Source organism: Opisthocomus hoazin, chromosome 2 (genome assembly GCF_030867145.1).
Source record: "Opisthocomus hoazin isolate bOpiHoa1 chromosome 2, bOpiHoa1.hap1, whole genome shotgun sequence".
In the NCBI taxonomy this organism is placed as follows: Eukaryota; Metazoa; Chordata; class Aves; order Opisthocomiformes; family Opisthocomidae; genus Opisthocomus; species Opisthocomus hoazin.
In genome coordinates this window covers 33,467,701-33,484,105 of record NC_134415.1, presented here as the reverse complement: position 1 = coordinate 33,484,105, position 16,405 = coordinate 33,467,701, and the positions used below count along the sequence as shown (strand labels likewise).

Sequence of the window (16,405 nt, the reverse complement as noted above, 5' to 3'; positions counted from 1 at the left end):
ACAGTTATTGTCTCAGCTCTGCTGAGCCCTGTCCACCCGTGTAGCCTGCAAATTCAGGTTCCAGAGGTGTGACATTGACAGCATGGGCATAACCCAGGTGTGGGAAGCAGAGCAGATCCCACCACCCACTTGGTCTCCATTTCCAGCTTCAGCCTCCCGAATGAAAGCTGCAGTGCACGTGTCTGCCCGGACATCACTCACCTCGAAATGGAGCGGTTCATCCTCAGGACACAGCGACTGGCAGGTCATTGTCTTTTATTAAATTCCCAGCTATCCCCCCTCCCCGTTCCCCATCATGACAGGGACATGCAGAGAGATCACTGCGCCACAGACAGATATGTGGGGAATGAGTTTTTATCTCCGGGTGAATGTGTCACAGAAGTAGAGCTAATTAACTGGAGCTCTGTTTTTGAAAAAGGTTAATATTTTATCACATGTCTTCTGTCTTGAGGAATAATGAGCCCTGGCAGTACTAGCTCTGCTGTTTCCCAAGGGACTGAGCAAGAGACTGGAGGCTGGTGAGAGGCACATGGTATTGATGGATAGACAGTATCTCAACTCTGGGCTAACAGTACATCTAACTGCCAGTTACTTCTCAACACAGACTAACCTGTGGAGGAATATTAACCGAGGCAAAACCCTGCTCCAAAGGCTGTACATATGCTGCTCATCCTATTCTATGCCCTCAGGCACAGGGGACACTTTAAACCAAGGCACTGTGACTCAGCCAAGAGCTTCACAGCTCCGGGGCACCAGTCCAAGCCCTTTTCCCCAGGCACCACTGCTGGTGCCAGCTCTGGGGCAGGCTCTTCCCTCTTTGCTCCAATGCCCCGGTCTGCACAACCCCAAGGGTTCCCCCAACTCTTCCATCCCAATGACAAACCTGTTGTCATGGGGAGACTGACCGCTGAAGCAAATTCCTATGGAGACTCTGCACAGCAGTGCTCCTCGGGGGGTACAGCACGCTGAATTTCCCCATGAGGCTGCTAAAAACAGGGCTGGGATGCAAGCAGGGTGAATGGAGGATTTGGAAAAGGACAAGGGAAGAGCACTTCAGATCAACCCAGAACTATTTTGTGTATGCATTTTTTTGGCAAAATGCAATGGACGAGTGGGTGGGGAATTTCCAAAATGAAATCAAAACTGTCTCAAGGGGAAACAAAACCAAAATAACTTAGGTGAAGGAAATCCACCACTTGGAGAAGGGGGAGAAACTGTTCTCAGCTTTTTTTCTCTCTCATACAACAATTTTTGGCAAGCAAAACATTAATCTAACCAAAATAAAGGTGTTCTCCAGGGAAGGGACAGCTGGGATGGAGGCTGTGCCTGCTCCTAAGTGAGTTCTTCGGAATCTTTTCAGGAGGATGCCTGTCCCGTGCAGATGCTCTTCCTACCCAGCGAGGCACTGTGGGGGTAGGACAGGGAACAACTTGGAGAAACAAAACACAGTGCATAGGAAATTTAATGTTACACCATGGTGTTTGCTGGAACAGTCCAGAGTCACCCACGCTGCCAGAAGCCAGGCTCTGAGACACGGAGGTCCTATGGGCTCCCCCGGTACCCACACTACTGATCCCCTTTGCCCCGCAGACACTTATTAGCTGAGAACACAGCTCAGAAATCGTTTCTGCTCGCTGCGCAGGCAGGTGCCATAACTCACGCTCCTAGCACAGCTCTTTCAAATATAACTAGCTTTGCCCTCCAGAAAAAAATGAGTAACACAGCCACTTAACTGACACATCCTCCTGCATTCAAAACACCCGCCTATACATTTCATTCAGCTCCTCATACAGTGTAGCTCACTCCTCAGCTCCTTCCCAAGAGTCGCCCTCATCCTTCTCACTCAAGAAAAAGAAAAGCAGGGGGAGGAACAGGGCTGTAAATCCACTGCTGCAGAATAAGCACTGTCACACTTGCCATTTCCCTACAGAATCCATGATCGAGACACAACCAACCCTGCTCCTGAAGAAACACCAGCCTCCCCCTGCCCCAGCATCCCTTCCCAGCACCTTTTTTAATTAAAGCCCCCCGGCCTGCCTTGATCTAGGCAGCCCCTGGAGATGGAAAACCGCAGCATCTCACGGCACTTCAGTTCCTGCCCCCCTTGGTGGCCAGGAACACCCAGCACCAGAGCCCGTGACTCCAGTGCACAATTTGCAACCTGGGATCAGCTGAACTGTGGTCCAAAAACCTGAGGGGAGCCACTGTGTTGCCAGAGTGAGGAAGACATAATACCTCCGAAACCAGCAGTGTGGCGGTCCTTTCGCTGCGATGAAGGTAGCTGGGCGGTAATGATGACCCTCCATCTCTGCCTACAAGTCACTTTTCGGCTGACCTGACCCACCACCTCCAGCTCCAGGGAGTGATCAGGCAGGGGCTGGAGGGCAGAGCGGCACTGTAGGCTGCCTCAAAGATCAGAGCAAAACCTGGGGTTGGGTTGGGATCTTAGCACTTGGATGCCTCTCTCCTCCCCAGGGAGGTCTACGCAAGTCATGCCAGGCGGTTTGGATGTTGGTGGTGCCTGGGGAACATATAACCCCCAGGACAAGCACCAGCAGAGCCAACAAGAACCGCAGCAGAAGCCCCATTGCATCTGAGGAGGGAAGTACAGGCTCTTCATGGGGAAGAACAGGCTCTTCATAACAAGTGGATATTGGGATGATGGTCTGGCCAGCAGCATTGGCCAAGGACAGTCCCCACCCCAGACACAGGCAGCCACCTCAGGAGAGACATGACCTCTCTTAGTTCTTAAGTCCATCAGAATCCCATTTCACACAGCCCCTTTTCATCACTACTTCCTTCCCCTCACGTTAAAAAAAACAAAAACTTTCAGAAAAGGGCATTAAATAGAAAGAGGTATTTGAAAAAGATCATCGCATTCATCAACTTTCATCCCCTGAAGCCACCAGTACCTGTCTCAGAAGCCACCAGGTCTAGCTGACCTGCTCCTCAAGGCCTCCACCTCCTGGCAAGCTGCCCCACAGGCCACCAGACAACAAACATGAGGCAGCAAACATCACAGATGCTGTCATGCCTTGGGCTGGCCACAGCCATTTCTAGGATGGGGACTTGGACACACACCAGCCGATTCTCAGGACTGTGCATTTCCAGCCCAGTTTGCAGCCAGTGAGTCCCCAGAGAGACCCATCCCGCTTCTTGTGTGAGCTCTCCAGAAAGAGTAGATGCAGTTATCAGAAAGAAGCACCTTACTGACTTCTTACCAGGTGTCTCCACATCTGTGCAAGATGCCTACTCCAGCAGAAGCAGGAGCACATGAAACATTGTTTTTTTGCAGCACTAAAATGGTCCAATGAATATTTTTCTCCACTTTCAGGCAATGTCATGGAGTGGAGACTCCATGGCATTTTTGTCTCTGACTAAGTTTTCTCTAGCCTTAGGAACAAAAAAATTTTAGGAGTTATGTTCCAGCCACTTATTTTTTTCCTATTTTTTCCCTAATGTTCTCTGAGCAGAGCTCCAGACAGATCGCAGCCCTGCAGTCTAGGCAGTATTTAGGCAGGACCTTCCTCTCTTCTGTGAAGAAAGGCAAAGGAGATGGTCACGGTCAGTTCTCCAGTGAGTTCAGGCACCCCTAGCAGGAAACACTTCAAATTATGGGTCCTATTCTCTCAGAGAAATGCATATGAACAAAGAACCTCTCTACTGGAAGAAATGAAGTGCTTTTGGAATTACAGAAATGTAAAGGAAAAAAAAAAATGTGGAGTTCTGTGTGCACAGCATATTCTGAAATACCAGGGACTAAGAACCACATGGAAACATAGGGAAAACATAGGGTGCTGCCTACAACCCGGCCATTAAGGCTTTCTGCTTTGCTGGTGTGGCTCTGGCCAGCTCACATGAGAAGACTGTGTCTTTACAGTGGCCTTGGATGGATGTGGTGGCTAAGGCCACCACATCACGCACTGGATGCACTACAGAGGATGCACCGTGGAAAGCAGGGCATGAAAACAGCTGCAGAGCCCAAGCAGCATGAACAGCTGATACCGAAATGCTGTGGGAACTGTGCTGGAGTCTAAGCAACCCCAGCACTAGCAAAGCCTTTCAGTGTCAAGCCAGAAAAGTGACGGTAGTTAAGTGCACCAATTTTAGGTGATGAATCCCAAAAGCGAAGACAAGACAACTCCCCTGACCGCTGTCCCACCAAAAATGACCTGAGGCCACCAAACATGTCAACGTTGCCCGAGCAGCAGCACACACTCCTGTTTGTTGATCACATGGACAAAGGTCTCCAGTCACCTCAGCAGTCTTTCATTAGGGCAACCGCACAGTGGTACACAGATTTGAAACACAGATTTGCTACTGACATAACAATCAGTCCTGGAAAAGATGGCAGGCAGCGAGGACGGGAGGCTTTAGCAAGCATGCCTTGATGTGCACCTATCCCTCTCCTCATTTAAATGCACTCGCTATGAGTGACTGGAGAATTAGACTCAGAGTGTCTCAAGACAGGAAAGATACGGGTAATGCAAGTGCTGCAAGGACGGCTACTTGAGCAACTTCAAAGCTTGTTACACAAACACAGGCAGCTGGGAGAGAAGAACTACAAATGATGTGTGCTGCATTCAAGGTTTGTAAATTAAATCAGCACTCAAGGTTTGTAAATTATGTCAGCTCTTACAAAATGCTGGGCCAAGCCTGAGAGGCTCAGTGGTTTCTGCAACTAGAGAAAACCTGGTCTGTTTTTGCAGCTGACCCTGCTCCGAGCAGGATGCTGGATCAGAGACCTCCTGTGGTCTCTTCCAATCTGAATTATTCTATGATTTTATGAAGCACCTGTTTCTGATCAATAGGTGTCTTGGTTTCCTTGCTTAGCTGCCAACAACTGCAAATCTCAGTACTCCTTGTCCTCTGTGCTACCTGAAAACAATCTCTCTGAGTTTTGATCACATACCTGTTCCTCAAACAACCTTAGAGTTTCAAGTTCAAATTCACCCAGAAAACCAGGTGTAAAATGCCACTGTGTGGTGAGCACTCCAGATGGACCAAATCTACAAAGTACAGAACTGAGCTCTTTTGAGCAAAAGACTCCGATTTTGGCCCATCTATAGTTATAGGTGGGTCAGGTTTAGCAAATAGGCACACAAAAGCCAGTGTTGGCCCAGGAGAGGTGGGGAACCAACTGGTCGTCACAACCATGAGATGCTGGTAGAGCTGTCTGACAGGGGCTGGGAGGCCAAAATAACTAGTGCGTGGTAGTCTGGGGGGCAAAGCGCACACCCTTACTCACACTATGCCTCACCCTTACGTCTTTGGCCAGAGGTGACCTTCCCAGGTTGCGTCCTCTAAATTGCACTTTGGGCTTCATGCTTCAGTTCATTCAAAAGCCTCTGCTTTCCAGCAGCACATAGGTACAAACTGTGAGTGACAGCAGGTATCAACTCCAGCAGAAATCCATAGGCAGTGGGTTTTGGTAAGGGGAGCTCTATACTGGGTCTTTTGTTAGCAGACAGCAAATTTTCCCAGCTAGGGGAACAGGCTGCATTTGTAACCAACCCATATAGCAAAGGTCTGAATTCCTGGAGGGCTGAAGAGCTTCAAAACAGGATAACTGTAATGAGAAGAGATAATAGTGACAGTTCCTTAAAAAGTAAAATAAATCCCAGCATCACATGACAACCCCCTCTTATACGACTGGATCTCAGATCACTGGTTGGCAATAAGCATGTGGAGAGTGAGCTGGCTGCCCAAAGGTGTCTCTCTCACTTTCAGCTGCCCAACTGCGTTAAGAAAAGCTTCAAAACATATTAAGACACTTTCCTGACATCACTAACCCATGCTAGCTATTTCTACCATTGCCAAAGGGTTACCACCTTGCACAGAAGAAGAGGCACAAGATATTCTCTCTCTTAAGATGTTGTCCAGCCCGTGAAAGTTCAAACTTAGGCCACAAAAGCCAGCTGATTGACAGCAGACACAAAACCTTGGCCTCTTTGGGCAGTTCCAGTTTATCCCCAAGACACATGCCAACCCTTGCTCTACTTGATGGACTGTTCTCCTATCTTCATCCCCAGAGATCACAGACTAAGGAGATGATGGAAAAACACAGTGTTGAGCACTAACCTCTTGGGGTCTGTGTCCAAGAGATGAAAGCAATTGTGCTGTTTCCTGATGGAGATACTTTCATCTCAAATGTGTTTCCCACTATTCACTTGTGTAACTGCTTGCCTGCAGGGTCATGCTGTGCTCTTGCCTGTCATTCGGAATAAGAAGGATACCAAGACCAAAGGCAGGAGGATCTCTGATCTCCTCTTAGACAGCTAATTCAGCCTCAGAGATCTAGGGACAGCGCTCACCTGCAGGATTTTCTCCAACTGTGATAAATCTTACTTTGTAATGAAATCACACATGCCCTGACTTTGCCCAGAGAACAGAAAAGCCCTTCAGGATATTGCTGGCAGTCACATAGCAGCTAGTAACAAGCCCCAAAAGCAAGAAGAGACCTGTACCCCCTTGCATCCAGCCACCCCATCCCACACAAGGCACTGCCAACCCGCTTTCCCCTGGGCAGCACATACTTCTCAGCGGGGAGCGCCCACTCAGGGACTCCCCGCCCACATGAGAGGGTGCAGGACAGAGCAAACCCAGCAGCACACATGCATGGCAGTACAGGGACTCCTCCACTTTTTGCCAGTGCCGAGTCCAGAAATGAGGCAGCATTTGAGCGCTCCCCCTCCCCCATCCTCCTCACCGGGCTCCCTCCTTCATGTCTTAGCCTGTACAGCTCCATCCATCCTCACGGACAGAGGTCCATCCACCTGCACCGCATGCAAGGCACCTCTACTCGGACGTGCCCCGCTCCCTACTGACCCACCACCCCTCTGTCCCAACCAGATGCACCTGGCGGCATGAGGTCCTGGGAGACTATGTGCACACACACCCGTATCCGCACCACTTCTTGCCCTGGTCTACAACACAGCGCATCCGGAGTCAGCAGCTCGCAAGACACTGCCTGAATAAGCAATATTTAAAAATAACAGAATCCCTTGGGACTTAGTCTGTGTTATGCAGGAAACCGGATTAGCTCAGCTACAACCCAGAGGCCATAGTGAGAAATGTACGGAGTCAGCAGTGGGAAAGGTAACAGCAGACCAGCAAAACCCCTAGGTTCGGTTCCACTCAACTGTTCGAGGTCCGTCCGAGTAACGTCACAGCAAACCTTCCCTTGAATTCAAAGAGGTTTTCGCCACCTGCTAGGCACCTACCTGCTTCTGCATGTCTAATGTTCAGGTACTGCTGGGGACAGTAGAGCAGAACCCCACCTCTGTCCTGCCTGTGGAATAAGATGGGCTTTTCCATACATTTTGTTCTCCAGAGGTTAAGTTCCTCTTTGCGAACTCTCAAGAAACCAGGCAAGAAAGAGAAGATGTCTAAATGCCTATGTGGGGTACAGAATGTATTTCTAGCTGCTGACCCAGCGTTCACCTCGATTCATCTCAAAGTGGTTTTGGTCTAGTGAGCAAGGAAGACAAGGCAATGTGAGAAGTCCAAGGGGATCATAAACACGCTAAGCCAAAGGCAATGCTGTCAAAATCTACTTCTCTCCTCTTCGACTCTTCATTTCCAAGAAGATACTGCAATATGCTCAGTGCACTTGACTGCTTGCCACTCCTGGGATGCAATCATCAGCTCAGCCAAAACCAGAGCCACTTCCAAGCCTGCATGCAACGCAGCTGCCCTCACGCAATCTGCACATGGACATCTACGCACACTTTCACGTGCTGCGTGCTAAACGCATTTGCATGGGACATGGGGACACGGGGAAGCTATGTGGCAGCAGAGATGCCTGCTCAGCCCCACATGCCCATGCACGCAGGTACCACACCTGGTAGAGGCAGGACCACCCTCGGGACAGCATGTTCCTCCCGGTCATCCCCATACACAGCACAGTCTGGTATTTTCAACTACCCCAACTAGAGCTGCTCCAATGTAACGCTGAACGTGCAGCCTCTGCACCCTGGTGACGCACACTGCAATTAACAGGTCAAATTAACACTGCAGTGTGAAGTGCTTCGGGGCTGGAATCCTGACTTTTCTGGACCTTGAGCTCTCTGCCCCAGGGTAACATCACAGGCGTCACCGCTTGCCATCCCTCCACGAACTGTCCCCACAAGCAGAGCCACCAGCCCTGAGCAGCTCTCCCACCCAACAGACACTCTCCAGCTGGCACCACACTGCAGTCTGAGTGAGGAAATCTGGAAGAAGTCTTACAGCATGTGTTGTTCCCCGTGAAGGGAACAGGGCAGGCTACCAGGGAAGAGCTTTTCTAGGGGCATAAGTTGGCATGACCAGGCCCGCGGGCTGCCAGGATGCTCTCATCTTCGGCAGACGATGCAACGCCTGATCTTAGTATCTGCCAGTACCCCTGCCAGCCTCACATTTCAATTGTAACTTGATTTTTGCAGCTGCTTTCTTTCTCTCAGACACGCACATACGCACACAAACGCACCCCCTCAAGCAGCTGTAAAATCCAAGTTTAGCTGGGTACATAGGGCCTCTTGTGAAGCACTTGGGACTCACAGAGGGAGGGAGCTTCAAAAATTCGGAGGATTATTGCCTGATGTCAGGATTTGAGAGGGCTCCATCCCTGGCCTCCTTGCTCTACCAGCTCTTGAGACAGTACTACTAAACTCATATTGGCGCTGCGGAGGAAAAAAACAAGAAAAATAGAGGAAAATAGGCAGCAGGGGATGCTTCAGGCCAGCTGATGTGATTTGCAACAACTAGAGAAGTCTGCTGGAGACTCCTGCCTCTCCTCCAGCCACTACCCTCTCATCTACTCTCCTTGTCCCTGATTTCACCCCTCTGCGTCACCGCCATAGGCAAGCACAAACCCCAGCTCAGGCCAGTGCTGGCTGCGACTCACGGTCCCAGCCTAGCCTGGCAGCCACAACAGCATCTGCACATCTATTAAACCCAACGGAGTGTTTGGGAGGCGGAGGTCAGCCTAAGCAGCATATGGAGCAACCACATGGCGAATACCGGCCTCCCCAGGAGCCGCCTGCCACAAATGGAAAAAGCCCAGGAGCCATCATGACAAAATCTTCTGGCTGCGGGCGACGCATCTTCTCTGTCGGCTTTCCAAGCCGCTGAGCAATACTGGAAACCTCAGCTCCTCTCCTCACACACGCACGCCTGGCACTGACTCACTTGCTGCCGTTTTGGTCCTGCGGCTTGCCGGTGGGAGTTGCAGAGGGTGGGATGTGGCGATGAGGTAATCCCAATGGCATGTGGCTACCACAGCAGAGGGGGACTAGCAGCCCACTCCAGCGGCATTAGCTGGCTGTGCATGACGTGGACATGCCACCTAGATCCGGGTCCAGCTGGCTGCTGTGGTCACAGGGACTTTTTAACCTTGATTCCTGGTGGGGATGTGATATACCACCACAGGACTATACGTGGTCCTCTGCTGGAGAAAGACATCCCTTCACATTGTCCAAGGGCTTAGTCAACGTGCAACTAGGAACCCACTCTACAGCAAGGAAATGCAAGCAGGTCACCAGGAGTGATGCTCCAGCTGTGAGATCTTCCAGGGTGGGGGACATGACGCGGTCCACAGAAGCCATGGCACTTCCCTGGCTGAAATCACCCACAAACCGAGTGCAAGGTTGCAACAGCCCTGTGCTGGCTGGAGGCAGGCAGGGAGAGATACCACGGTTTCTCCAGCTCCGATTCCTCAGAACTCTGAAATTCCTCTCCATCTGAAACCATTCCACTGGCTGCAATTTAAAAACAAAATGAATCCAGCAAACATTGCTAAGCAACTGTCTGTCAGTGCCATATCCCACCCTGCTGAAAGTATTTGCCCTCTCCATGACCTTCTGGCAAGGAGTTTGCTGCTCAGCCCTTGCCAGATTTTGTACATTCAGCTATTGTTGGCAAGTGCAGATGCTTGGCTGGATTAGCAAAGAAAACTCCAGGAAATCTTCAGCAACCTTCCTGGTGGAAAACACCCCACAGAGAGGCTGTAAGGAGCAGCACTCCCATGTCCTGGGCACTAGGATCAGGACTGTGAGGGGCACTACCATGGTCTGCACGTCTGTGAGTCTTGGTGCTGCCATGCATTGTACAGATGGGAAAAGATATGGAGAGCAAACACATTGAAAACCTGGTCAGAGAGCAGAGCAAGCTGCTTTGGGCAACAACACCTGGCTGAGAAGCTGAAGGAGAGCCTGCTTGCCCATGGGGACATGCTCAAAAGGTGGGTAAGACCTCTCCAAAGTCTACTGACCCTCATGCAAACTTTCTTTGGGAATAGCAGCTGGGCAGGATCACCTCAGCATAGCTCCCTGGCACAGTGGTGCCCCTTCGTGTGGGGTCCACGCTAGGACTCACCTTCCCCCAAGGGTCAGCTGGAGCAGAATCAAGGTCCAACTTCACTATCATACAAGAAAGCCTAAGCACTTCCAGTCTAGCTCACAGAAAGCAGCCTAAGCCAAGTTTGCCGTCGAAACCAAGTCTCTAAGCAGAGCCTCCAGCAGGTCACGCAGCATGAACCCTGGGGGTTTCCCATCTCTCATGCCAGCCTGGTCTGTGGTACTCTGCTCTCCTCTTCACAGGAAGGAGCTCTCCTAGTCAACCCCATACTGGACTCACTTTACATGTTCTTCTTGCACAGCCACCAGCAATTTCTCCCTGCTACAAGAGCAGGTCATGCTCATCCACGTTTTCCCACCCAGCTCCACTGGGCAATCCAGGACATGCTCCCAGGTTGCACAGCAGTGCCAGAGCATCACCTGTGGCAGCTCCCCAGACACCTCCACCATGTGCAAGGATTTCATTCCAGAGAGGGCTTTGCAAACTCCACACCCTCCTCTCCCCCTCAGCCTCCATGGCCGGACCCTTCTCCCTCCTCCATCCCACCCATCAGCGCCTGCCTCCCCCAGGTCTCCCGGCAGCCCCATTTCCTCCGTGGCCACTCTAATGCTCGGCTAATGGTGCATCATCCGCAGCATTGTTCAGACATATTCAATAAATCAGAATCCAATTACCGGGTTAAGGAAATTGGAAGCAAATGCAATTAGCCCCAGCCCCTCCCACGTGCTGTGCCCTCGCTTCCTGCTTAATGAGAACTTTTCTTTTGCAGGAGCACTCAGTGCCGCATCTGATCGCCTGGGAACAAGGTGGCTGCCATCGCGCAGCGGCGGTACGGCGAGGGGGCAGCCGAGTCGATCTTCCCTTTTAATAGGGCAGATGGTTAATATCCCTGGCATTAATTCTCTCCAGGAATAGCACACTCCCTCTCTGCTCAGCTATAACAGGCGTCCGTCAGGGCTGACAGCTCCTCTCCGGAGAAAGGAGCATCTGGTCCTTAATACGAAAAAGAGCTAAAAGAATAAATAAATAAATAAGCATGTTGCTTGCTATAGGGCTGGGAAACTGGTGCTGTTTCAGCATTTCAGCCTAAGTGCTGCATTTGAACCGGAATAGGGGAAATTTAGAGTTGGGTCAGATGCCGGGTGTCGGGTTGCTGTGAATCACAGAGCTTCAGCAGGAAGGGTTGGATTCGGCACAGGGTTCCCACCAGAGCAGGGCTCCCCTCTGAAGGGCCCATGGGAGAAGGTGGGAGAGAATGGCTGCTGCCAGAGGGCTGGGATATACTGCCAGGCACAGCTCCTTGGGAAGGGCTTGCACTGGCTGTGGGCTGGGGACCGCTTGGGGGGGGCCAGGCATACACTATGTCCTGAGAAGACAAGGAGGAAAAAGGGTGCCGAGGGAACCTCAAAGGTATTTCCTACCCCAGCAGGACACCCCAGCATCACTCCATCCAGCAGACCAACAATCCACCCCACCAACAATCAACAACCTACAGCCGCGAAGGGCAGATTTTCCCCAAAGACTTTGGAGAGGCAACTGGAAGGAGGCTACAACTGCACTCACAGCAAGCAAGGGTGCACCAAAACTCCCACCCTGCCCTTCTCATGCTGACAGCAGCAAGGGAACACAGGTACCACAACGTAACCCTTGCTGCAATCCTCCCTGCCTTTCCCAAGAGCTCCTTTGGAAGCCAAAGGATATTTTTGACCCCGATGGTGCTGGAGCTGCTACTAACCCAATGAGTTCTTACCTTCCCTTCCTCCTCCCTCAGCAATAGTCCCACATTCCCCACATCAACTCCTCTCTCTACAGAGCAAAATAAGTGCTTAACAGCGATTTTGTCCCTCTTGCACCTTCTCATTGCATCTTCTGCAGAACAAGAGTTCCCAGCACCAGTGAAGACTTCGCCCACCGTGGAGATGCACTCTCATACATCCATTACTTATCTGAAGGAAAACAAAATGCTTTTCTTTCCCTATGATCTTGGAATAATTTATACAGGTTTTAATGAATAGATTTAGGACTGCCAGACATGCCAAGAAATCAAGCAAAGTGAAAGATTCAATCCTAAAAATACAACCCAGGCTGAACCAATCCCAAGTGCACTCATTGCACTTTGGTGAATGGCCCACACCCACCTAGCATCCCAAAATCACGGTCCTGAAGAGGAACAGGACTATCCACCCATATAATGAAGTTTCATGAGGAAGATCAGCAGAAACCCGGGGAGGGGGAGGCAGAACCTGTGATGGCGGGTGTCACGGACAGCGCGGTCACTGGGGATCCTCTCGCTTTCCCGCTGGTTAAAGGCGTGGAGCCGGTATGGGTCCTCGCCGCCCTTCCACCTCCGGGCGCTCAGGTACCTCCGCTCTTCAAACTCATCCCAAAGGTCGTCCCAGTCCACGTCCGAACCCTGCGCGCACAAAGTCAGCCCCATTAGTGAAAGGAGAAACCAGAGGACACCTGACCCCATTCCAGAGGTCCTCCAGAGCCCCAACGGAGGTGAATCAGCCCTGCGGCATCAGCAGGCATCACAAGAGCAGGCTAACAAGGAGCCTCATTAGGTCTTCAGGCTTGGTGTTTTTTTTTCCCTAGGTCTTGAAACAGCATGTCAAAGACAGCCTGCCAATTTGAATTTAAAATGACTAATAAGAAACCAAATTCAGGTCTCTGGTGGATCCCTCCTCTCAAACAGCATGGTCTTGAGAAACATAAAACCGCAAAGGTCTTGTTAGGATTTTAATTTCTCTCCAGCCAAAAAACAAAGGTTTACACCACATGCCCCATCGCCCCTGTAACCCTTCAGGTGAGAAAGGGCAATCAGACAGCAGCAGTTTCATCAAGCACAATCCCACACTTCCATGGCCATATCCTGGTCCCAGGGCCAGCTCCAGCAACGGGACCCTGGAAGAAGGGGGTCATCGTCCTCCCAGCCCAATTTTGGTCCATCTTTGCCACAACATCTCCCACTGAGGACTTCAGCCCTACTGTGGAGAGAAGAGGAGGCAAGCATGTGACCGTGCGGTCCCTCCCCTTCAAAAGGATAGAGGAACTGAATTTCGGGGTTATCAGACAGCTCAGGGGGGTTTAAGCATCCCTTGGCAGCTTGGTGCCATCAGGGGATTTAAGCATCCCTCAGCAGCGCGGTTCTGGAGCTGGCGAGCACAATGCAGCGACGATAAGATCTCATCGTTACAGCAGCACAACCTCTTTGATCTCAGCCTACATGTAACACGGAGAGATGCAAACATTTACAGACATCTCAGCCTCAAAGAAAATTGTGATCTTATCCAATAATTGATCTTTTCTACTTCTTTTCTTTTTTTTTCCCCTCCTTGGTTCACACCATCTCAAAGCCGATTTTGCCTGCTAATAGCGCAAAATGAAGCTTTTGAAACGGGCAATTTTTATCCCATAATTGATTTTACTTGCATATGGCAGCGCGTTTTCTCTAGTCATACAAAGGGGAGGAGGGAGCACCAGGTCCAGCAAGTGAACCATGGCAGGACCAAGCCGGGCACCTCCAGCCACCCAATGCCCCACACTGCCCTGGGTCACAGCGATGTATCCCCAAAAAGCCAACAGACCACAAGGATGTAGGGATTTCCAGATACAGGGTAATATTCATCCTCCCCCGTGATGTATGACCCTGTAGCCTTCTCAGGCGCTCCTCCAACACTTACCCAGTACAGAGAAGATCAGCAGAAACCCCTGAGCCACCACCCATACTGGGAGAAAGTTATTCAAGGCTGGGAGAAAGTTATGAAACCAGGAAGGTTGCTGCAGGAGGTGTACGAGGAGAATGTACATAACCAGCCTGCGGGCTTTCGGGAGGACTGACGTACACAGGGTGATAAATATTATTTATGTTTTTTCTAAGGCATCTTACAAAACGTGATTTACCGCCGCAGTAAAACATCAGTGAAAAGTGAACCGATTGCATCTCAGAGACACCAACAGCGTGATGTTTATAAGATTTCATGATGACCCTGGGGGGCCTGGTACCGTTAAAAAAACTGCTGCAGAGTTGCAGTCCTTAAATTTTAGTGCTGTGAAGAAAAGTAAAAGTTGATTTTATCAAACTTACGAAGAAGGGAAATAACTTTTAAAAGTGGTCACATACCTCTTAAGAGTGTTTGATGTATATATATATTTTAACGTCAATTAAACCTAAATAGCCTTGGACCAGGTGGAAGGGGAGCAGTAGGCCAAGCACCCAATGGCTGGAGCAGGAGGGCTGGCGGGTTCCCATGGCCAGCCACAGCTCCGGGAAAACCGGAGCTTCTGCACGTGCTGCAAGGGCAGCGAGGCTCTAGCCAGGCCAGCAGAAGCAGGGGGTCAGCACATGGGAGGGTCTCAGTGCGTGCTTCAAGGTCTGCAACAGCATTTTGCCAGCATCGATATGTCCCCACTACCATCCTGCCACGGGACGATCCCAGCAGTAAATGGATATATGGACAGATACCAGTGCCTTATCCATGGCATTTGCTTCTCATCCTGCCCTGGATATACCTTGCATCCAAGGACTGCATTCTTGGTTCCCACCACAGGGAATAACTACTACCCCCATGAAATCTCTACCTGAAAGACAACAGTTCACCTTGATTCACCCAGGCTTTCCTTTCTGGGTCAAGGAGTACTATCAGTAGGATGGTTCCTAAATATCGGGTAGTTAAATACACATCTGAGATCAAGAGCAAACAGATGCCAAATAGAGATTAAAGAGTTATTTTAACCACTATCTGGTTAAATACTGAACACAAAACAAGTCCAGGGATTGAGTTAACTTTCTCAGCCAGAAGTAGATATGTGGGTTTGGTCATTTGCCTTCAGTTCACATCTCCTGCCCAAACCTTCTGGGCATTCTTCAGCTTTCCAACCCAAGCTTCCCCGTAAGGGTAACCAAAATTGGAGCAGAATGCTCGGACACAGGCATACACCCACCTCTCAAAAAAATATCTGCACAAAGCTATGAGGGAAAGCAAGGCAGCGTCCTCGGATGAAAAGCTCCCAGCGACACAAGCGGTAGGAAGCAGCACACCTCCCCGACCTGTACATAGGGGCTCGCCTGTTTCTTGGCATCTGATCAGGGATGGGACAAGCGAGTTAAAGCGGAAGGAGAAATCCCCTTCACTCACCCAGGGACAGCACATCAGTTACAGGTTACTGGATAAGGTCTTCATTATAATATTTCCGCCATGTCTTATCACCTCTTCCTCACACCAGAATTCTGTCTTGGGAGTTATTTAACTGATGTGCAGAAATCTAAATTTAATTTATTATGATCTAACTCACTTTAGAAGCCAAATTACCCTGCACTAGAAAAGGATCAAGTCAATACTCCACTCGCCTTTCTATTTATCTTCTACAGGGCTTCTCTCTCCTAGCTTCATATTCATTTTCTCTCATGTACTAGTAATAAATTTTCATTTTTTTTCTTGGAATTAGGTAATTTCTCTTTCAACATTGCAGTTTAATGGCTGGTATTAATTATAGGAAACACAGTCAATGCTTAAAAGAGTTCGAGAGACTCAACGAGTCTGCAGGAAAGAGAGTAAAAAAATATCCAAGGGGCATCCGACCACTCTCTGCAAACAAGTGCTGCCCCTTCCGACATCACATTGGGGGTGGTCCCAGGGGGTCAACGAGAGGGATCCCCCAGGCAAAGAAACATGGACAAAACTCATGGCAGAGAGCAGCTCCCATCTCACGCTAGCATCCAGCCAAGAGCAGGCCACGCCAAGAGCCTTCATCTCACTAAAAGCACCCCCCAAAACCACCCGCTAAAGGCACCCCCTGAAAACTGCCTGCTGCCTCACTGGGGAAGGGTAAACGGCAAAGCCCCTGAGCAAGCACGGAGCCAGCTTTTCACCACAACTGTCCATTAAAGATCGAAAGCTTCTCGGTGCAAAGATGCAATTTGTCAACTGACTCTTAAATCACGGCTCAGAAACAAATAAAAAAAAAAAAGGGGGGGAAATATTTTTTTTAAAAAAAAGGAGTGGTGGTGCGGGGCGAGAGCAGGTCATTAGCAGTAAAACTACAATTTTCTGGCAGTTGCTAATGCCTT

The 16,405-nt window shown here is 50.1% G+C and overlaps 1 protein-coding gene across 1 annotated transcript in view; it reads right to left on the bottom strand.

Annotated features, from left to right (window-relative positions):
- Positions 1-16,405, bottom strand: part of GALNT14 (polypeptide N-acetylgalactosaminyltransferase 14) — a 102,120-nt gene that overhangs the window by 51,138 nt on the left and 34,577 nt on the right. Inside the window, exon 2 of the mRNA XM_075445965.1 lies at positions 12,579-12,748. Coding sequence (XP_075302080.1) covers positions 12,579-12,748 — 170 coding nt within the window. The remainder of the gene's footprint in view (positions 1-12,578; positions 12,749-16,405) is intronic.